Source organism: Muntiacus reevesi, chromosome 20, assembly GCF_963930625.1.
Source record: "Muntiacus reevesi chromosome 20, mMunRee1.1, whole genome shotgun sequence".
NCBI lineage: Eukaryota > Metazoa > Chordata > Mammalia > Artiodactyla > Cervidae > Muntiacus > Muntiacus reevesi.
The window spans coordinates 50,791,947-50,815,177 of NC_089268.1; the positions used below are offsets into that span (position 1 = coordinate 50,791,947).

General features: G+C 52.3%; 1 protein-coding gene across 2 annotated transcripts; it reads left to right on the top strand.

The window, feature by feature from the left end:
* The first annotated feature begins 11,087 nt into the window (after positions 1-11,087).
* Positions 11,088-21,170, top strand: LOC136151585 (serpin B9-like). Of its 2 annotated transcripts, none has more exons than XM_065912829.1 (8): positions 11,088-11,227; positions 11,896-11,977; positions 12,705-12,889; positions 14,552-14,689; positions 15,015-15,132; positions 16,399-16,541; positions 18,059-18,214; positions 18,434-21,170. In XM_065912829.1, the coding sequence occupies exons 2-8, from the start codon at positions 11,935-11,937 to the stop codon at positions 18,836-18,838; spliced, it is 1,188 nt and encodes a 395-aa protein (XP_065768901.1). In that variant the 5' UTR covers positions 11,088-11,227; positions 11,896-11,934; the 3' UTR covers positions 18,839-21,170. The 2 variants fall into 2 exon arrangements, with proteins under 2 accessions (XP_065768901.1, XP_065768900.1); XM_065912828.1 differs by having other exon boundaries at positions 11,094-11,301; positions 18,434-21,169.
* The last annotated feature ends 2,061 nt before the right edge of the window (positions 21,171-23,231 follow it).

The window sequence follows — 23,231 nt, forward strand, 5'->3', positions numbered from 1 at the left end:
AGTCCAGATCAGTTCAGTTCAGTTGCTCAGTCATGCCCGACACTTTGCAAGCCCATGGACTGCAGCACGCCAGGTCTCCCTGTCCATCACCAAAACATGAAGCTTACTTAAACTCATGTCCATTGAGTTGGTGATGCCATCCAATCATCGAATCCTCTGCTGCACCTTCTCCTCCTGCCCTCAATCTTTCCCAGCATCAGGGTCTTTTCCAGTGAGTCAGCTCTTCACATCAGGTGGCTAAAGTATTGGAGTTTTAGCTTCAGCATCAGTCCTTCCAATGAATACCCAGGACTGATCTCCTTTAGGATGGACTGGCTGGAACTCCTTGCTGTCCAAGGGACTCTCAAGAGGCTTCTCCAACACCACAGTTCAAAAGCATCAATTCTTTGGTGCTCAGCTTTCTTTATGGTTCAACTCTCACATCCATACATGACCACTGGAAAAATGAGGTAGCCCAACTTGACAGGTAATTTTGTGTCACTTTGACTCGGCCAGAGGTCCAGTTAACTGGGCTAACACCAATCGAGATGTTACCGTGAAGGTAGTTTTTACAGGAGACAAGGATTAAAATGGTTAACTCTGAGTAAGGCATCTGGCCCCAGCACGTGGGTGGGCCCGGTCTATTCAGCTGAAAATGACTGCGGTGCCCTAAGGAAGCGGTGCTTTGCCTCTGGAGGCCTGTGGCTCAGGCTGCACAGAACTCTTCCCTTCCCCCACCTCCTGCAGCAGGGCACAGCTCCCCCGTCCCATCCTCTCACTGTGTTCACATCTCAGAAATCCCCCTGAAAACGGTGCCTGCACTGCCCAGCCCTGTAACTCCACTCCTCACTCACAGCCTCCCGGAAGGAGGATGCTGACGGCTCCTAGCAGCTCGCTCTGCCTCTACGTGCAACATTCCTTGGCCATCTGAGGTCACAGGTGCAGGTGGCCTGTTCCCCGCTCCTGGGAAGAAGAGTCATCTTCCTCTTCCGAGCCGGCGTCCCCGCGACAGTGTCCCTCTGGCCTCGGGCTCACCCTCAGTGTCCGCGTCGGCTTCCCAGGTGAAGAGTCCGCCTGCCAATGCAGCAGATGACGGTTTGACCCAGGGTCGGGAAGATCCCCTGGAGGAGGAAATGGCTACCCCTCCAGTATTCTTGCCTGGGAAACCCCATGGACAGAGGAGCCTGGTGGGCCACAGTCCATGGGGCCGCAAAGTTGGACACAAATTAACAACTGAGCAAAGCACATAAAATAAAAGCCTCGAGCAGCAGAGGTGCTGGTTGACACAGTCGCGGCCCCGTCCCCATCTTCCCCACCCAGCCCTGCTTCTGTCCCGAGGTGCCCCCAGAGGCACAGACGGCACTTCCCCGGCTTCAGGGAGTGGTCTGCAAACCGCAGAGCCAAGCGCTTTGCCATCCACTGGGAAACTGGAGGAACGATTCCATGATGATCCACGTGCTTAGGAAAATGGGTTTGGAACCATATGGCAGTTCCTCAAATACTCGACACAAAAGCACCGCATGAGGCACAGTTCCACTTCTGGCTGTGTCCCCAGAAGAATTAACAGCAGGGTCTCAGACACACACTTGCAGCCCCGTGTTTGAGCAGCATTATTCACAACAGCCAAGAGTGCAAGCCTCCCATGTGTCCGGGCCGAGATAAATGGTAACAAAGTGTAGTCTCTACACACAATGGAGACGCATCCAGCCTTTAAAAGAGGAAGGTAAGCCTGACACAGGCTCCAACACGGGTGACCTCTGAGGATATGACGCCAAGTGAAACACACCAGGCACCAAGGACAAGTCCTGTGTGATCCCTCTCACGTTATCCCCACATCTGGACTCCCTGTCTTCCACGATCTCCCGAGTTTGACACGTTTGGGAACTTAAAGTGGAGGTAGAAAAAGGGCAGCATACCTCTGACCGACTTCAGGCCCTGGACCCTGCCTGCACCCCATACCTGCCTGCAGGGATGATGTCGTTACCAGCAAGTCAAGGGGCACTTGAGATATGAAAGCCAGTGGGTCTTGGAATTTCCTAGCCTCTGGGTGCTAGGCCCCAGTCTAAGGGAGCTTCTGACTCACAAGGTGAAACAAAGAGCATTGTATCAGTTCAAGAAATAACCCGGAGCCACGATGATCACAGAGCCGCTGGTGATATCAGTGTGCGGTTGGGATTATAAATGGGAGCTCCCACACCCCCAGTGTGAAGTCTCACCCTTGGGGGGGACGCACAGCCTGGGATCCTTTCCTCGCTGGGGGTCCAGACGGACCTCATTCGGGATTTCCCAGGGATGCTAGAGTCTGGATGTCGGCTGGGAACCCAACTTGGTGATGTGTGTGCTGGTGCTTCTCTCTGTTGTTTCCAGGTCTTCTCTTTTCATAGCTGCATGCTGAAATTAAGGAATGTATTGAGAATTAAACCTGTTTATTTCTGTGTAACAACCTGGAATCAAGATTGCAGGGAGACATATTAATAACCTCAGATATGCAGATGACACCACCCTTATGGCAGAAAGCCAGCAGGAACTGAAGAACCTTTGATGAAAGTGAAAGAGGAGAAGCAGAGAGTTGGCTGAGAACTCAACGTTCAAAACGTGAAGATCATGGCATCTGGTCCCATCACTTCATGGCAAATAGATGGGGAACAGGGGAAGCAGTGAGAGACTTCATTCTCTTGGGCTCCAAAGTCACTGCAGATGGTGACTGCAGCTGTGAAATTAAAAGACGCTTGTTCCCTGGATGAAAACTTATGTCTAACCTAGACAGCATATTAAAAAGCAGAGACATTTCTTTACTGATAAAGTTTCATCTAGTGAAAGCTATGGTTTTTCCAGTAGTCATATATGGATAGGGGAGTTGGATCATAAAAAAGACTGAGTGTCAAAGAATTGATGCTTTTGAACTGTGGTGTTGGAGAAGACTCTTGAAAGTCCCTTCAACTGCAATGAGATGAAACCAGTCAATCCTAAAGGAATTCAGTCCTGAATATTGGAAGGACTGATGTTGAAGCTGAAGCTCCCATTCTCTGGCCACCTGATGCAAAAATGTGACTCACTGGAGAAGACCCTGATGCTGGCAAAGATTGAGGGCAGGAGGAGAAGGGGGTGACATTGGAAGAAATAGATGGCTGCATGGCATCACTGGCTCGATGAGTCTGAGCAAGCTCCGGGAGTTGCTGACGGACAGGGAGGCCTGGCGTGCTGCAGTCCACAGAATCACAAAGAGGTGGCCATGACTCAGTGACTGAGCTGAAGAGAACAAGGGGTTTGTTTTGTTAAGGAATCCTTCAAACGGAAAATGAAGGTGAAACTTCTGGCAAACCACCTGAGGACCTGGGGATTTGGATGTGGCTTTCCTTTGCAGAGAACTGATCTCTTTACCTGTGGAACTCTGTTCTGGATGGTGGTTCAGGCAGCAACCTGAAGGCGAGCCAGCAGCAGTCGGGGGCTCTCTGGGGTTCTGGCTCAGACTCACCTGATTCCTCAGCCACGCCTCCCCAGCTCAGAGCTGGACCACACCTGCCCTGCCCCCGGCGTGGCTCTGAGGCTCTGAGAGCTGAGGGTGGGTGGCTCCCGCTCAGAGGACTGTTGGCGGCTGGAGCAGAGGGAAAGCGGCTCTCGCCCACCAGGGGCTGGGGGGCCAGAGTCACCGGTCATGAGCCCGGGCAGCGAGGACACACTGCTTGTGAGGAAACAGGTGTCTTGGTTTCCGATGCCCGATCACCACAAACTCAGGGTGAATGTGTCCTGGAACCTCGCCGTATGCACGGCATTAACATACGATCGGGATCATGTATGTAATTCATATGTAATATAATTAACAACAGCAATTAGTGTCAGGCTGTGTGCACGTTCGCCTGAGATGCGGCCAGGGAACCCAGCTGAGGTTCCCCAGAGTCCTGGTTCTGCTCATGGAGCAGGTAATCTCTGGCTGGGGTGGGGTCGGGGGTGGTGGGGGATATAGGAATCACCTAAACTCTCATGGCGACAAAGTCTCCGCTGGGTCTGGAAAATTCTCTGACGTAGCTGACCATTTTCACTTCCATTTTTATACATGCTCTTCCCTGTATTCCCCAGGCCAGGTTAGATTCAGCCCCAGAGAGAGTTTTTCTGTCTTCCTCCGGCTATCATGGTTTATGCCCTCCTGGGCTGCATGAGTCTGTGACACCAGTCCTCAGCTGGTGGGCCCTGCCCCCCTGAAGACAAGTAGCAGCCCTGGAGGGATTTTTCTTGTCATCACTGAGGGAGGCGCAGCTGGCCTCTAGTGGGAGGCGCCCAGGCAGCCACACCAGGAACGGCCATCTGACCCCACTTGTCAACCGTGCTGCCCTTGAGAAATGCTGGCTGGACACGTAATCAGCCCCCTTTCACGTCGGAACCCACCACATCTGCAGCACAGGGATGAGTCTGGAGGTTTCTCTTTGAGGGTCTAGTGGGTGACGTGCAAAGTCGGGGTGGTATTTCCCGCCAACAGTGGTGGAGACAGATGTTCACCAAGCTTCCCATCACGTCTCACTGACGTTAGCAAACGTGACACGCAGAGTCTTCTGGAAACTGCCCACCAACTCTGTGGAGCAAATAGGTGTAACTGCCGTCAGGAAGTCAGGTTCAGACAGTCCTGAGAAGGAAATACAAGCAACGGTAGCCCACGTCTTCACCGCGGGCTTAGAGACACACGTCTGAAACATGAGTCTGAATTTTAACATTGCTTCTGAATTATGTCTGCCTCCCTCTTGTTTCTGCGGCCCCCTCCCTGGCGTCACTCCCAACACGTCCGCCCCGTGCACCCCCGCCTGTGCGTCCCCCCGACTGCCTGTTCCCGCTGGGCTGTGGGAGGACCACGCCGGGTCCTCCCTTCCCAGACCTCGTTCCTGGGCAGCTCCCCGCCACCCTCCCTGCCCCACCCAGGACCGCTGACCCCTCTCTGAGTCACGCTGCTATTGCGTCAGCTCTGAGTCTCAGGGAATCTGACCCCTACCATCTGACTCGCTTCTTCACTGTGTCCTTAGGGCCACCTGGTCCTTTCGTCTGCGTCATAAATCCACATTAGGACCGACAGGGTTTTAGAGAGAAAACTCTTTGTGAAACAGAATCTTTCAATCTGTGTAGCTTTCATAAAACTCCTTGGTCTGGAAAAAACCCTCCCTACGGCCACACTTGAGGCCCCACTTTTCCGCCACGTGACACGCAGGCTGGCAGCGGTGAGAGTAGTGAGCGGAGGAGGGTCCCGGCCCTCTGGCGGGGCTGCAGAGCCAGGCGCCCCTCTGGGCCTCACGCCTCCTTCGTCTCCGCTCCTGGTGCCGTTCCGGGGGCGGGCCCTCACTGGGGGTGGTGCTGGGTCAGCCTGGTGATGCAGGAGCCTCCTGGTTCGTCAGCGTTCATTTGTAACCATCAGCCTCATCTGTCCTTCAGCATTGCCGAGCACTGGGACACTTTCTGGGCTCGGGGCCCCTCCTCCCGGCCCCTCCTGTTTCTCTCCAGAAGCTGAAACACTTGAGGACAGGGGTGCACGGAGCAGGGGAGCCGACTGCCCGGCTCTTTACGTGCGGAGCCCCGGACCCCCCGGGAGCCTTCCCTGGGTCCCGTGTGCTGGGTGCAGGCCCTTCCCGATCTGCCCTGCGTGGATTTCAAGGCTCCTTCCTGCCACTGTCTGCTCCTCAATTCCCTCCGGGACACATCCCCCCAAAACCAACGCCACATCCTGGGACCTCCCAGGTCATTCTCAGAGGACCTGTTCTCTGACATCACCTAGAAGACCCCCATCTAAAATGCTGTTTCCCTCTGCATCTGGCTGAAGGAAGAGCTTTAACATTTGTGGCTACGGAGGCAAGAATACACAATGGAGATAAGACAACCTCTTTAACACACGGTGCTTAGAAATCTGGCCAAGCATGTGTAAAAGAATGAAACAAGGACACTTTCTAACACCACACACAAAAATAAATTCAAAATGGATTAAAGATGTAAATGTAAGACCGGAAACTATAAAACTCCTAGAGGAAAACATAGGTAAAACTCTCTGACATAAATCCCAGCAGGATCCTCTATGACCCACCTCCCAGAGTAATGGAAATAAAAGCAAAAATAAACAAATGGGACCCAATGAAACTTAAAAGGTTTTGCATAACAAAGGAAACTATAAGCAAGGTGAAAAGACAGCCTTCAGAATGGGAGAAAATAATAGCAAACGAAGCAACTGACAAAGAGTTAATCTCAAGAATATACAAGCAGCTCCTGCAGCTCAGTATGAGAAAAATAAGCAACCCAATCAAAAAAAGGGGCCAAAGAAGTAAACAGACATTTTTCCTAAGAAGACATACAGATGGCTGACAAACACATGAAAAGATACTCAACATCACTCACTATCTGAAAAATGCAAATCAAAACCACAATGAGGTACCATCTCACACCGGTCAGAATGGCTGCTATCAAAGTCTACAAACAATAAATGCTGGAGAGGGTGCAGAGAAAAGGGAACCCTCTTACACTGTTGGTGGGAATGCAAGTTAGTACAGCCACTATGGAGAACACTGTGGAGACTCCTTAAAAACTGGAAATAGAACTGCCATACGACCCAGCAATCCCACTGTTGGGCATACACACCTAGAAGCCAGAACTGAAATAGAAGCATGTACCCCCAATGTTCATCACAGCACTGTTTACAATAGCCTGGACATGGAAGCAAGCTAGATGTCCATCTGCAGATGAATGCATAAGAAAGCTGCGGTACATTTACACAATGGAATATTACCTATTAAAAAGAATGCATTTAAATCAGTTCTAACGAGGTGGATGAAACTGGAGACTATCATACAGAGTGAAGTAAGTCAGAAAGAAAAACACCAATACAGTATATTAATGCATATATTTGGAATTTAGAAGATGGTTAACGATGACCCTATATACGAGACAGCAAAAGAGACACAGATGTAAAGAACAGACTTTGGGACACTGTGGGAGAAGGCAAGGGTGGGATTATCTGAGAGAATAGCATCGAAACATGTATATTGCCATATGTGAAGCAGATCGCCAGTCCAGGTTCGATGCGTGAGACAGGGTGCTCAGGGCTGGTGCACTGGGAAAACCCTGAGGGATGGGATGGGGAGGGAGGTGGGAGGGGGCTTCAGGATGGGGGACACATGTGCACCCATGGCTGATTCATGTCAATGTATGGCAAGAACCACAACAATATTGTAAAGTAATTAGCCTCCAATTAAAATAAATAAATTAATTAGAAAAATATTTGTGCATAATCACATCCCCCAGGAAGCCTCACCATCCCTTTAGAAATCGGTCCAGACACTGCGGTTGATGGTACCCACACAAAATCAAGTCAAGGAGAAAGAGGCTGTCCTAAGGCCGGTCACCCAGTGGGAACCACACAGAATACAGAAGCTCCTACATAAAGGCCGTGTGGGGTGAAGTGTCTGCCAGGGACTGTCTTGGGGAATGTGTGTGTGGCTGCCACCATCTAGATGTTTTCTCATAACGTCTAGGTAGGACCTCTGAGCACTTCTGGTCTCTCATCACCTGTGAGGCACCTCAGCTCGGAGGTCGTGTCCTCAGCCAGGCGTCCAGCACCCAGCCCTGTGCCACGCTCATAGGAGATGCCGAGATGTCCCTGCTGTGTGAGTTGACAGTCTTCATTATGCAAGGATGCAGCACTCATGGAGAAAACAAGTTTAGAGGGAGAAAGGTCTTCAAAGTTATGGAAGAAACAAGTTTAGAGAGATGAAGGTCTTCAAAGTTATGGAAGAAAATAGTTTAGAGAGATGAAGGTCTTCAAAGTTATGGAAGAAAATAGTTTAGAGGGGCAAAGGCCTTCAAAGTTCTGAAACCTTTGCAGAACAGGGCCATGCTCAGCATTGGTCTTTGAAGGCTTCGGAGAAAAGGCATCTGAGACCCGCAGGCAGAGCTGCAGGCATGGTCTGTTGCTAACAATACCCGTACAGGACTCACTGGGCTGAGAGTCAGGAGGCCAAGAGGGACAGACCTTGGTGGTGGGAGATGGTGCTCTGACGGGTTCCCCAGGCCTGCTGGGGTGTGCTTGCCAGAGACCAACTCTGTTTCCTCTCTAGAGCTGAAAGTCAGATCATGAAATAAAGACGTTGAAAAACACAGAAACCTCCTTTCTGGACAGAGTTTGAAAATTTCCGAAAATGTTTCCTTCTAGCGGTCTTGTTCTCCTGTTTGGGGCAGGATCCTTCAGGTTCAACCAGATACGGAATTATTTTTCAGACACAATGCTACTTTCTTAAAATAATCAGATACGGAAAATTCAGATGGAAAACATAGCATTTCAAAATCTCTTGATGTGTAATTGATTGTTAAAAGGATTTCATGTCCCCTATGTAACTTTTTGGGACTTCTCTGGTGGCCCAGAGGGTAAATTATCTGTCTGCAGTCCTGAAGACCCATGTTCAATCCCTGGGTTGGGAAGATCCCCTGGAGAAGGGAAAGACTACCCACTCCAGTATTCTTGCCTGGAGAATCCCATGGACAGAGGAGCCTGGCAGGATATAGTCCATGTATCTACTGTTGGGAGAAGAGGGAGAAAAAATAAAAAGCACTTTTTCTCATTTCGAGCTCACTTTTTTCATCCTTGGTTAAAGCCATCTTCAGCCACGGGGATACAAGCCAGAGGGAGGGGAGTCCCTCAGGCCTCGGCACACAGAGGCTGCCCGCGTCTGCGGTAGAGGAGAAGCCCTCTTCTCAGGAGCGCGAAGGCCCAGAGCTGAGGACCAGCGCGCGGAGGGCCCTGGTTCCGCGCACAGCGGGGAGAGCGTCCTGCTGGCTCCCGGAGGAAGCGCCCTCAGTCAGGCCTGCAAAGCCTGGGCCCTGAAGCAGCGTCTCTGAGAGCAGGCAGAGGGCAGGGCGTCGTGCGGTGGGCCTGCGGGCCGCCTGCCTCTCCTCCTGGGTCAGAGGCGTTCCCCGGGCGTCTGCCCTGACGGCTGCGCACATCAGGGGAGGCTGGGGCCGGCGCTGCGTCCAGGCGGCTGCCCAGGATCAGGGCTCACCTGGACTCCCCGTGGAGAGAGACCCGTGGCAGGACGAAGCCTCTGCCTCCTGTCCTTCCTTGCAGACACTTCGAACGAGGCCTGGCTCCCAGACAGCTGGACGCTAACTCCTGGGCAGGAGGACAGCTGGTGTGTGGGCCCAAGGATGGCCAGAGCTGCGAGCCTCTCTGGGAAGAAGCACCCCATTCAGGGGGTTGTGGGGACCCGACACCCTTCTCTTGCACTTCAGAGTGCTGAGCCGTGACCTCTGCCTCTCTGACACACCAGGTTCTGACTCGGAGAACCGGGCATGACACGAACAAATAAATGCCCTGAACCCAGCACCTGGCTAGGAGCATACTGAAAAAACACAGTGAATGAGTTCAGGGCACATCGTTCTTCACAAATCTCTGCTGCTCTGGGTGTTCTCTGTCTTACCCTTGAGTTCACAGGGCAGGGACACCCGAGACTCCGGGACGGGTGCTGCAGTGTTTCTGCAAAGAAAACAGTCTGTGGATCGTCCTGAAGCAGAGCCCACCGCGCACATGCTCTGAGGTGTGGGGGTGAGGAGCTGGGGCCGGGGGTGTGCAGGTCAGAGGGAGTGTTCTGGATTTAGGGTCTGAGCAGTTTTCCAGGTGGAAAAGCCACTTACATGTGAGAGGTTTGAGCGAGGACAAATCCGGGGAACTGAAGTCACACTCAGGAGGTGCATGGAGCAGGGGAGCCGACTGCCCAGCACTTTACATGCGGGACCCCGGAACCCCCGGGCGCCTTCCCTGGGTCCCGTGTGCTGGGTGCAGGCCCTTCCCGATCTGGCCTGGCGTGGATTTCAAGGCTCCTTCCTTCCACTGTCTGCTCTTCAATCCCCTCCAGGACACATCCCCATGCCCCTCACCACCACCTCTCAGGACCACCCAGGTCATTCTCAGAGGACCTGTCCTCTGACATCTCCGGGAAGAGCCGCATCTAAAATGCTGTTTCCCTCTGTGTCTGGCTGAAGAGCTTTAACATTTGTGCATAATTGCATCCCCCAGGAAGCCTCACCATCCGTTTAGAAATGTGTCCAGACACTGCAGTTGATGCTACGGACACAAAATCAAGTGAAAAGAATGAGGCTGTCCTAAGGCCAGTCACCTAGTGGACAAGGAAATGGCAACCCACTCCAGTGTTCTTGCCTGGAGAATCCCAGGGCCGGCGGAGCCTGGCGGGCTGCCGTTTATGGGGCTGCAGAGCCAGACACGATTGGAGCAACTTAGCAGCAGCAGCAAGGCCGGTCACCTAGTGGGAAGCATACAGAACACGGAGGCTCCTCCATAAAGGCCCTCCGGAGCGAAGTGTCTGTTGTGGACGTTCCTGGGGAATGTGTGTGTGACTGCCACCATCTAGACGTTTTCTCAAAACATCTAGGAAGGACCTCTGAGCACTTCTGGTCTCTCATCACCTGTGAGGCACCGCAGCTTGGAGGTCGTGTCTCAGCCAGGCGCCCAGCACCCAGCCCAGGGCCACGCTCGTGGGAGACGCCGAGATGTCCCTGCTGTTTGAGCGGACAGTCTTCATTATTCAAGGATGCAGCACTCACGGAGGAAACAAGTTTAGAGGGAGAAAGGCCTTCAAAGGTCTGGAAACCTGTGCAGAACAGGGCCATGCTCAGCATTGCTCTTTGTAGGCTGTTGAGAAAAGGCATCTGAGAGCCCCAGGCAGAGCTGCAGGCACGGTCTTTTGCTAACAATACCCAGACAAGACTCACTGGGCTGAGAGTCAGGCGGCCAAGAGGGACAGACCTTGCTGGTGGGAGATGGTGCTCTGACGGGTTCCCCAGGCCTGCTGGGGTGCGCTTGCCAGAAACCAACTCTGTTTCCTCTCTAGAGCTGAAAGTCAGATCATGAAATAAAGACTTTGAAAAAAGTCCGCATCCCGGAGGCCTGGGTCCGCCCACCCCTCCCCACCACACCCCATTCCTGGGGCCTGGGGCCTGGGTCCGCCCACCCTGACCCCCGCAGCCCGGGGGCCTGGGTCTCCGCAGAACCGGAGCGCCCAGGGCGGTGGGCGGAACCTGGAAGTTGTGGGCGGGGCGGGGTTGGAGGCGGCCCCGCCCTTCGGGCCATGTTCCCGGGGCCCTCCGGACCGAGGCCACTCCGTGTCAGGAGCCGTGAGCTTCTGGAGCTGAGGAGGCAGGCGAGCCCCTCCCGCGCGCGAGAGAGCTGAAGGGGAGCGCCGCCGGCGGGGACTTGGGCTCAGCGCGCGCCTAGAAGGTGGGACCCAGAAGCCGCTGCGCTGCCGCCTGGAGGCAGAAGGGTGACTGCCTTGTTGAAGGATGGGGAGCTGGGTAAGCAGAGCTTTCAGAGGTCACAGGGCCTCGGAGGGGCTGAAGGGGCTCTCCGGTCTGGCAGGAGGATGAGCCCCGTTCCTCAAGTGTGTTTGAGCCCCAGGGCCAGGCCAGGCAAGAGCCCGAGGGAAGGGTCAGGACCGCCTCTGTCTGCTGCAGTGGCCGGCACAGGTGGGGAGTGGGGACACTCCTGTCCTCAGGCTCCGAGCGGCAGCAGGGAGGATGTGGGCCAGACCAGACGCAGGGTCAGGGCCAGCCTGGCTGGAGAGCTTTGAGACAGGAGGCGAGGCTTGGTGGTGGCGGTGGGAGGCTGGAGCGGGCCAGGAGGACACGGGGTCCTCTCAGGGCCTGAGGCCAGCCGTGGTGGGAGTGAGGCTCTCGCTACCAAGGAAGGATGGCAACAGGTGGGCGGGGGCTGATGGCCATGCCATGCCCGGTTCAGGTGGGCTGGGGGCACCCCGCCCACCTGCCTGACCCCCTCTGACCTCCCCTGCCTCTCCACGGCCTCAGTGCTCGCCCAGGCTGCACCCCGTCACCCTGACTGTCCTCTCCCGAACCCCCGTCTTTAGTCCGTTCCTCTCCTGTGTCCCTCAGAACGTGGCTTCCAGTGTCAGGCTGGGTCTCCGCTGGAGGATGTTGATGGAAGAAAGGAAGGAAGCTTCAAATCCTGGTTCTGGTGAGAAAACGACCTGCAAAATAAAAGCACAGTGTCTGGGCCCGACGCGCCGTGTCGAGGGTGCCAGGGCGCCGGGGAGCGGAGGGCAGGCGCCCTGAGCTGGGTCGGGGCTCAGGGACACTTGCTGGCCGTCGGAACCTGAGGCCTGGCTCGGACGGAGCAGCCACTGTGGGTGGAAATTCCTCGCGTCACAGCCCAGTTCCTCCCGGATTCCAGCCTCTCTGGCTTCAGTTCAGCTTCTCAAACACTTCTCAGCTATCAGCTGGAAAATGGGGAGACCTGGGCTGGCTCGTAACTGAACATCTCCCAGGGATTCCTCAGGAGTATGTGCAAGAATCCACGAGGCCTTGCGGGGACCGGCAGAGCGCCGCCAAGGCTCTCACGTGGGGCCTCTCCCCTCCTCCTGTCTGGGCCTGTCCTCCCCCTTCTCAGTGGTAAGGACTGGGCCTCACTGCTCCCAGCAGCCCAGCGGTGTGTGTGCGTTTGTGTGTGTGTGTGCGCGCGGCCCCGTCAGCCACTGCTGTCCATTCCCCGAGGCGCGCAGCCGCTTGACCTGCTGCCGGGACCACACGCAGCTAGCGCCCTTGACCTTGGACTTCCTATTAGGATGGAGAGCAGCCGAACGCGGACGCTCCGTAGACTGTTTTGCGTTCCACCCTGGAAGGACAGTGTCCTGTGTCGGGGACGGGACTCGCGGTTACCGAGGGCCTTTTCTCTCCACTCTCAGACTCCAGGCCCGGTCTCGTGGACTCGCTCTGTGAAGCAAATGGCACCTTCGCCCTCCGCCTCTTAAAGGACCTGTGTGAAGACGACCCTTCAGGCAACGTGTTTTTTTCTCCCGTGAGCCTCTCCTCAGTCCTGGCCATGGTCCTCCTGGGAGCCAGAGGGGACACCGCTGCCCAGGTGGCCCAGGTGAGCCGGGAGAGGGGGCTCTTCCCCGTGTCCTGTCTGCTCACCCGGCTGCAGACCCCCTTCTGCAGGCCTGCCCGTGGGAGGGTGGGGCGGACGCAGGTGCAGACGCATGCTGCCTCGGGAGCGACTGGGGCTGCCCAGACGCGGACGGCGGAGCTGAGGTCTCCTTCACCAAACTGTTTCTTGTGTGATCCTTCTCCAATTTATATCCTGGACGTGGCCGTTAAACTTTTGTCTTAATAGTTTTATGTTTGCTTAGGAAACCGTAACGATCGCTTGAGATTGCAGCAGCTCAGCGCTGTCTCAGTTTGGGAGCACTGATGTTTGTACTAAAACTTACAGCTGTTCGTTGGTGAGAAGGGTAGGTTAATAGGTATTTCAAGTCAATGATACACCACCGTGCTTTCCAGCTGAGTCAGCGGATAAGCGGAAATGTGCCAAGAGGGTGCAAAGGCGTGGGCTTTTCACCTGCAGCGATGCTTAGGTGCGAGTTAGCCCAGCCGAGCAGCGACCCAGGAACATCCTCTCGAGTCTGTCCGGTCCGCAGGGACGTTTCTAGAGCAGACAGAGGAACGTGTGCAGGAGTCACCCAGAAGGCGCACGGGGCCTCCTCACTGCCGGCGCCTTTGTGCTTCACTCTGCCTCTCCATTCCTCTGAGAACCCTTGACAGTAGCGATTACTCATCATAATAATTTCCCAGCTCATGTGTGAGGGGGTGAAGGTTGAGGTGTCGAGAGTGGTTCTTTATTCCTGATGAACTTCACTGTGTATTAGGCCGGCCCACGAGCCCTCGAGGAGCCTCGTGGGGGAGCCTCAGGTTGTCTGCTGTGACGTGGAGTGGTCCTGGCCTTCCTCAGGGTGCGAACTCCGCCTGGCTGCCTGGCACGTCTCGGGAAGGGCTCCCGGCCTGCGGGCTGCGGGCTCTGGTCACCAGCAGACTCTGGAAGCACGGCCTCTCCCACTGTCGTTGTTCCTACTCGTTTCTCCTCGGATTTTAACGCCTTTGTCTGAGTCTTTCTATTTATTTATTTATTTATTTTGGTAAACTTTAGAGTTAAATTTTCCTCCATTTAGGCACACTTACGGTTTCCTTAGAATGCAAGATTTTAAAGCAGCTCCTTCTCTGAATTTTTCCAGCCCTTTCATTCCTACCTCGTTACTCATCTTTAAACAAGGGAGATCACCTGAGACAGAAAAGCCAACTCTTTCACCATTTCTGTTCTACTTCCTCCCGTGTCTTCTCCTCCCCTGTGTCATCTTGCTTCTCTGCTGCTGCTGCTAAGTCACTTCATTCGTGTCTGAATCTGTGCGACCCCGTCCCTGGGATTCTCCAGGCAAGAAACTGGAGCGGGGTGCCATTTCCTTCTCCAGTGCATTAAAGTGAAAAGTGAAAGTGAAGTCACTCAGTCATGTCTGACTCTTCGAGACCCCATGGACTGCAGCCCACCAGGCTCCTCCGTCCATGGGATTTTCCAGGCAAGAATACTGGAGTGGGGTGCCATTGCCTTCTCCATCTTGCTTCTCTAGTATGTACTAAATCCACACTTAAAAGTAGTGTCTTTTAGGAATATTTTGCGAAGTATTTGAGAAAAAATGTTGGTCACAAAACTCTTAGAAACTGAAGGGCAATATTGATTATTTTAAATTACTTATCTCGATAGGCGCTTTCCTTAAACACAGAGAAAGACTTTCACCAGGATTTCCAGCAGCTTCTTGCTGAGCTGAACAAGCCTGACGCTCAGTACTTGCTCACGACGGCCAACAGGATCTTTGGGGAGAAGACCTATGAATTTCTCTCTGTAAGTTCAATCAACAGAACAGTACAAGTTGTGATCAAAATGTAGAGTGTGAGAGAAAGACCCCAGAGAACTGACACTTATGAACATGATTTCTAAAACTTGTAATTCCCTAACTGTACTATGAATTAGTTGAAATTTGACTATTTCTAAAATGCATTTATCCATTATAATTATTCATAGCTGAGTTCTTACCTGTTTATAAACGCTGATCTTTTCATATCTAGCAGATTAGAATGACCACCTTCAAGGGATTAATGGTTACTTTAATGTAATATATATATTGTTCAGAATTTTGGAAACTCGCTGACCACTCTCCTCTCCAAAGACCTTTAAGGAATCGTGTCTTCGCTTCTACTACGCTGAGCTGGAGCAGCTCTCCTTTGCCGAAGCTGCAGAGCCGTCCAGGAAGCAGATCAACGCTTGGGTCTCAAAGAAGACTGAAGGTCAGCGCTCCCTGGTGCCTCCCCCCGTTCCGCGCCTCCTGCTCCCCGCTCCCTGCTCCTCTGTCGTCCCTGGTCTTTCTGAAGGTCAGGCCGTGCTGTCTGGGCCTCATGGACTACCCGAACCTTAATGGACTCGCAGAGGTCTTGATCGGATGCTCGGGGGTTCAGCAGCAGAGATTTCATTGTGTCCCTTCTCCCCGGAGCAGAGTGGCCGGCAGGAGCTGAAGCCCACAGGCCGGGCTCCCAGGTTAACAGCTGACAGAGAAGCGTCGTCTCCCTCGGGCGTGTGTTCACGCGTCAGAGGATGCCACACCTCTGCAGGAAGGAGCCCGGGGCCTCCTCTGAGCAGTCTCTCCGTCACAGCGGACTGACCCCCTCCTGCCCCTTTCTTCTCCCACCTCCACTCCCGTCCGCAGATGTGAGGAACCTAGACCTGGCAGGCCCACTGCAGACCCGCTCTCAGGCTGACGGCTCTGCAGACTGGAATCACTGCGCGGGGGTGGGTGGGGCCTCATCGCTCCTGTTCCCCAGGGTGTCCTGCTGTGGCCTCGCCCCGTGACGGCCGTGTGATGTTGGACCCACGCAGGCCCCTCTGTACCAATTACACTCGGTACCACTAAGAGCAATGCTGTTTCTGCTAATACCTGAGACAGCAGAGAGCAGAGAGCAGGAGGCTGTCTTTCCTTCGAAACTTAGCCTTCCTCGCCCAGTTTCTTCTTTGCCCTCTGGAGGGCTGCATTAGCAGGGGTGCTCTTAGTTCACTGAAAAGGCTTGACTTGATCTCCAGGGGACAAGGGAGTACCTTTCACGTGCTACCTGACCTTCTCTGAGAATGTCTGGAGGATCAAATAGGGAAACCTTTGCTAGCGGCTTCCAGAAGTTTGTCCTTTCGCTGACGGTGTGCCCTCTGAGCCATTCATGGTGGCCTCCTGTGACAAGTCCCCACGCAGTCCTGGAAGGTTGGCTCTGCATGTGGCTTCTCCAGCCTAGCCTCTCCAGCCCATCCTTTGTTTCTTGTCTGTCTCCTCCCACCTGGAGCAGACTTCTCCCTGAGTGATGAAGTGGTTCATGTCACCCACTTTGCAGAGGTCCTGAAGCACCGTGGTCATAAACGCCACCTGTGTGTGTGGGTTCCGTGCAGAACAACCCAAACTGGACAAATCTGAACGAGGACTGCTGATCGGGATTTTCCAATGAGCCTTATCGAGGTTTTTTTTTTTTTTTTTTTTTTTTAACCATGCTTTGTATTCTCTACTTCTCCCTAAGGTAAGATTACAGAGTTGTTGCCTGCTAACTCCATCAGTGCAGAGACCAAGCTGATTCTGGTTAACACTGTCTACTTCAAAGGGAGGTGGAGTGAGACATTCGACAAGGAGTACACCAGGGAGATGCCTTTTAGAATAAACCAGGTGGGGGAAACTTTCGAACATCCTGAGAATTTGGTGAAAAAATTGAATGGAAAAATTTAACTTTGTAAGAGCATAAATCATTGGTTAATAATAATTTGAAACTTCACACATTTCTGAATGAAATTTTAAACTCAGTGGTGAAGAACTGAAGGTATGAAAAACACTTGTTGCCTTCGGTCTTTTGCACTTTTTACTGTTCCTAGAGCCTTGATAATTTCTCACAAAGTCACTCCTGTATGAGTGTGTTCATCCTACATTCAGCCTGAAAGCTTAAGGTTTTCTTTTAAGTCCAAATTGCTCAGATAGAAAGCAAAAAAAAAAGAGAGAGAGAGAGAAGAAATCCAAATTTAAACCCCCCACAGGTGTTAGGAAAGTGTGATCTGGGTATTACTATGATGGGGGTGGGGCGTGGGGTGTGGTCTGCAGAGCAAAAGAATAAGAAAATGTATTTCTTTAATCAGTTATTTTAAAAATGAGAATAAATACAGACTTGATTTGCTATTAATTAATCATCATTAATTCAGTAATCATAGCTTTCTAATAATGAAACTGACTTAGTCTTGACATTGAGGTATAATTTCAATTCAGATAGGCATTGAAATAGTTTGTTAACCACTCCCCCACCGCCAGCCCTTATAAAAACACCATTTTATTGCAATTCAGAAATTTATAGGCATAAAACCCTTTTCTTCGAATACAGTATACTGTAAATAATCAGCCTTCTAGTTGCATAGCGGGAGGGGAGCACAGCTAGTCATCCACAACTGGCATGGGTTTTAGAAATTTGTTTTAATCTTTTTAATGGATGACTTGTGTCAACTTATAAAACTGCATTTAGTAAGGGTAGTATTTCAGTTAATTTCTGTGTACGTATAGCACTTCTGTATTTTAAAAAGTTATTTCCTCCAATTAAAGTTTCAGAATGGGTGCAGTTGGATTTAAATGCATGAAGACCCACATGGTTCTTTATTTCCTTAACCGTGCAGCAGAGCATGTGGGATCTCAGCTTCCTGAGCAGGAACTAAACCTGCCGCCCCTGCACTTTAACCTCCGGGCCCCAGCGAGGCCCCCGTGCGGTCCCTTACACTTGCTGTCACACCGCGTCCCGAGCCTGTCTACATTCTGGACTGCACTGCTCTAAGGTTTCATGAAACTTTTTTCTAGTTAAACAGCAGTAATTTTCATTGGATTCTGTTGTTTCATCAGATATACTTACTGGGCATCTTTTAGCTCTGAAAATCTGACTTCCTTTTCTGAGAACAGCAGAGCACCTCATTTATTTTGCTGAATGAACCATCTTTCCCAGGCCAGCGCCAGTGTGCTGACAACAGGTGCCTTGCGATGGGGACAGGGAGAAGCTGGTGGACAGTTTGTAGCACTAACCAGGGCACAGATACCGTTTGCATCGGTGGGGGGGGGGGTCCTGCACACCCCGCCGTCCACCGCTTCTCCTGGAGACGGTGCTGCCTCCGCTGATGATCTGTGTCTGATTCCGGGTCATCTGTTTACTCCTGCAGAAGGAGCAGAGGCCGGTGCAGATGATGTTTCAGGACGGGGTGTTCAGACTCGCCCGCATCCATGAGGTGCAGGCCCAGGTGCTGGAGCTGCCATACGCGGACGAGGAGCTGAGCATGCTGGTGCTCCTGCCCAACGACCACGTGCCTCTGAGCTCCGTGAGTGTCCTGCGTGCCCTTCCTGCCCGGTGGCCCTCGAGCACCTCCTCCTGCTCTGGGGAGCGCTAGCTCGGGTACCAGAGCACGAGATGGCACACCTGTCCTCCAGGTGACTCGGGGGAGGTGGGGGGTGTGCGGCGGTGGCACCATCCCTCCGGGAGAGGAGACTCAGGCCTGCCTGACATTGCTGAATCCCAAAGTCGAATTCTGGCCTTTCAGGTGGAGAAACATCTCACTTGGGAGAAGTTCCTCGCCTGGACCCAGCCTAACTCCATGAAGAAGACCCAGGTGGAAGTCTTCCTCCCAAAGTTTAAGCTGGAGATGACCTACGACATGGTGTCGGTGCTCCACGGCCTGGGGGTGGTTGACGCCTTCCAGTCGGGCCGGGCTGACTTCTCGGCCATGTCTGCCAGCGAAGGCCTGTGTCTGTCCGCCTTAGCCCACAAGAGCGTGGTGGAGGTGGATGAGGAGGGCACGGAGGCCGCGGCCGCCTCCGCAATGCTGCAGGTCGACAGCTGCATGGTGAACCAGCCCCGGTTCTGTGCCGACCACCCCTTCCTGTTCTTCATCAGACACAACGGCTCCCGCAGCACTCTCTTCTGCGGCAGGTTCTCCTCCCCGTAGGGGCGCGCGCGCCGCGCCTGCCTGCCCTGCCCTCGCTGGGTCCCCCGGGGCCTGGGCAGCTCCGGACCTCAGTGACCCGCCGGCACACCCTTGCTTCTCCCCCAGGCTGACCCCTGGGCGGGGATCAAGGGCCAGTAGACCTCAGTGATTGTATCTGAGACGCAGCCTGAGTCCCGTAGGACGGCAGGCACAGCGCTCCATGGGCCGCAGACTCCCTTCCCGCTCGCTCCTGCGTGCCCTTCTTTCCAGTGGCACCGGGTTCTCTTCCGGGTCACTGCTTGCCTTAGCCCGTTTCAGTGTTCAGCCAGGCCGTTAGCTGTCACTGCCGTTTGATAGATCTCCTGGGGTTTGCGCTTTTCAGGGACGTTCCTTAGTGCGTGTTTATTTTTTTGGCTGTGTAGCACGTGGGATGCCAGTTTCCCGACCAAGACCGAACCCATGGCCCCTGCGGTGGAGGCTTGGCTTCCTTTCCGTTGGCCTGCCTGGGAACGCCCTCTTTAACGCACATCTTCTCTTTCTTTGACATTCACTGCTCACCGTGGATGTTGCCAACCCTGCCTCAGGCCCTGGGGAAGGAAGTGGGCGGGTGTGAGCCTCTGAGTCCTGCCCCCGTGGCAGAGGTAGGCAGCTTTGAGGACCACCAGGCTGGACTAGGTCCTGCCTCTAGGTGACCATGTGACCTCTGGAAGGATCGCACGTTTCTACATTTTACTGTATTTCCCCACCTCCAATCTAACAGGAAAAATCACATTCACCCCTTAAAGCGCATTTCCAATGTCATCTTCTCTGAGAGTTGTTTCCTTTCCTGCATAACCAGAGGTACGTCTTTGTACCCTCACTGCCCCCTGGGAGATGGCACGTCTCTGAACGTAGCTGTTTGTATATTGCCTGTCTGTGTTTTCGGGCTTTAAGGCCCTTGGGGATGGGACTGTGTTTTACGCGTCAGGGTGCCACTTAGGTTGCACGGATAAGCAATTTGATGATGAGCTCTGTGACTTAAAAAAAAAAAAAAGGTTAGAAATCAGTTTTTCTAATTGATAAATAATAAAAATGATTTATTAAAAAAACAATTTATGGTTTTTTAAATAATTTTTTTATCAAGGTGAAATTTATAAAACTTAAAATTACGATTTTAAAGTGAATGACACACTGGTGTATAGTCTGTTAACACTGTTGTTCAACCACCACACTGATCTAGTTCCAAATATTCTTCATCACCCTGTATCCACTAAGCAGTTACTCCCCATTCCCTGCTTCTCCCAACCCATGGCAACCACCAGCCTGCTTGCTATCTCCATGGATTTACCTGTGCTGGCAATTTCACGTAAGCTGAATCATGCATGACCCTTTTTGTGCCTCGCCACTTTCATCTCACATAATGTGTACTAAAAATCAGGGGCATCACTTTGCCAACAAAGGTCAGTATAGTCAAATCTATGGTTTTTCCAGTGGTCATGTACAGAAGTGAGAGTTTGGACCTTAAAGACTGGGTGCCAAAGAATTGATACTTTTGAACTATGATGTTGGAGAAGACTCTTCCTAGTCCCTTGGACTCCAAGGAGATCAAAACAGTCCATCCTAAAGAAAATCAGTCCTGAATATTCATTGGAAGGACTGATGTTGAAGCTGAAGCTCCAATACTTTGGCCACCTGATCTGAAGAGCTGAGTCATTGGTAAAGACCCTGATGTTGGGAAAGATTGAGGGCAGGAGGAGAAGGGGATGACAGAGGATGAGACGGTTGGTTGGCATCACCAACTTGACGGACATGAGTTTGAGCAAGCTCCGGGAGATGGTGATGGCCAGGGAAGCCTGGTGTGCTGCAGTCCATGGGGTCGCAGAGTCAGACACAACTGAGCGACTGAACAACAACAAAATATGCTCAAGAATCACCCATGTTATAGCAAATGTCAGCATCTGACCATTTGTATATGTCTTCTTTGGAGAAAAGTGTGTTCAAGTTCTTTGTTCATTTTTTCATTGGGCTGTTGGTCTTTTTTGTGATTGAATAATACTCCGTTGTATGCAAAGAACACATTTTGTTTGTTCAACCATCCATTGATGGACATTTGGTTTTGTTTCCACTCTTGGTTCATTGTGAGCAATCCTGCTATGAACATGCATATATATATATATATTTATTTGTGTATTTGCTCTTCGTTCTTTTGGGTACATTCCTAGGAGAAATTGCTGGGTCAGATGGTGATTTCATGTTTAACTCTTTGAGGAACTAGCAGACTGCTTTCCACAGTGGCTGCTCTCCACTCCTGTGTGAGGGCTCCAGGTTCTTCACAGTCTTACCAAATGTCTGTTATTTCCTTTCTTTTAAAAGTATTATGGCCATCTCAGTGGGTGAGAAGTGATACCTCACTGTGGTTTTCATCTGCATTTCCCTAACGTCTAATAATGTTGAGTGCCTTTTTTTTTTTTTTCCAACTTTCACATTTTTATAATTACAAAAACTAATAGTACAATAATCATTTCCACACACAAAGATATGTGTTCTTCCTGTTGTGTAAACAAGATGCCTCAGTCTCCAACCCCAGGGCCGGCTGATGGAGTTAACTGAAGGGTGTTCAGTCATGGAAGCAATTTGCCCAAAGCCAAGCACGTCCTCCCGGCCAGACGATGCCAGGGCTGTGCCTCTCACAGACAGCTCCCACCCCGTTGGGAAGAAGCTCACCAAACTGTTCTTCAAACATCACAGCTGGGTGGAATCCTCATCCATTTAAATAAAACATTTTAAAACATCCTTTCACTATAATGTACAAATACAGAGCCCAAATAAATGATTTAAGGAAAATGTAATTCCTTCATGATTAAATAAGACATCATCTAGTTCAGTTCAGTTCAGTCACTCAGTCGTGTCTGACTCTTTGTGACCTCACGGACTGCAGCACACCAGGCTTCCCTGTCCATCACCAACTCCTGGAGTTTACTCAAACTCCTGTCCATCGACTTGGTGATACCATCCCACCATTTCATCCTCTCGTCCCCTTCTCCCGCCTTCAATCTTTCCAGCATCAGGGTCCTTTCCAATGAGTCAGTTCTTCCCATCAGGTGGCCAAAGTTTTGGAGTTTCAGCATCAGTCCTTCCAATGAACAGTCAAGACTGATTTCTTTTAGAATAAACTGGTTGGAACTCCTTGCAGTCTAAGGGACTCTCAAGAGTCTTCTCCAACATCACAGTTCAAAAGCATCAATTCTTGCGCGCTCAGCTTTCTTCACAGTCCAACTCTCACATCCATACATGACCACTGGAAAAAGCAAAGGATAATAGGTGCTAAATGCAGCTCTTGCAGGGTTGCGGTGGAGTGACAGAAAAGCAAACTTAGTTACAGACATCCAGTGAGGAGCGGTTAAAGCAAAAAAAAAAAAAAAAAAGCAACCTAGGAATGTTCAGGCCTTCTCACTCTTCTCTTTATCTTCTTTGTTCTCAGGAAAGGGAGAGAAGAAACTCATTCCTCTTCTTCCTTTTCTCTGAGACAGGAGGTAGGTGTACAGTCACTTGAGAAATTATTTCTCATACCAACAATTCTCCAATACCAATGGGGTGTCCAGAATCCCACTCAGCATGTGGTCCCTGCCCGCAGTTAGGGCATTCTTACAAGTTCAGGGCTCAGAAGGGGGGACTCCAGCGCCAGCGGGGAGGCGAGGACACGCGCTCTTACCCGCTGACTGCAGCTCCGGCCTTCCCACAGCCCACCCCTTCCTGCTTTGATAATTGGCAAGAATGACGCACGGATCTCAGGAAGGCACTTCCCATACCACCAGGAGGCTTGCCATGAGGAACAGAGCTGCTGAGGCCAGGTGTGGCGAGGGCCGCACGGCTTCCAGGCCATCCCTGGGCACCACCCTCCGTGCATTCACCACCGGGGAGTCCCCCGGGACCCCTCATTTAGGGGTTTCCTGTGAGCCTCACGGCTTCATCATCAGCCACATGTCTGGCTCAGTCTCCAGCCCCTCTCCCTTCCAAGGAGGTCGGGGGTGGAGCTGAAGTTTCCGACTCTCGGATCACCTGGGTTTTAGGAGCTCTGTGCCAGGAACTGGGGACAAAGACCAAGTGTGCGCTTTATTATATCCCAACCTCAGTGAAAACCACCTCTTCAGGAGCCTGGAAAAGGACTCCTTTTCCAGGGGTGGCTAGTGACGGGTCAAGTGCTAAATGAGAACATGCGGGATGTCCCGCTTTGAAGGACCATGAGTCCCGCCTCCCGACAGAAGGGACCACAGCTGCCGCATTCCGCTGGCGTAGTGCCGGGCACGTGGAGGCCTCCATTGTCCTTACAGCTGGTCCTGTGTGTGTGACAGTCTGGGACGCTTGGAAGCTGACTGGCTTCTAGCGTGGTTTTTAGGTTCCTCACGTCTCAGAAAAAGTTATCAACTCTCTAGGG

Coding starts and splice junctions, on each gene's coding strand:
- LOC136151585 (XM_065912828.1), top strand. Junction 11,978..12,704: donor AGCTTCAAATCCTGGTTCTG/GTGAGAAAACGA, acceptor CTCCACTCTCAG/ACTCCAGGCCCGGTCTCGTG. Junction 15,133..16,398: donor GGTCTCAAAGAAGACTGAAG/GTCAGCGCTCCC, acceptor CTTCTCCCTAAG/GTAAGATTACAGAGTTGTTG.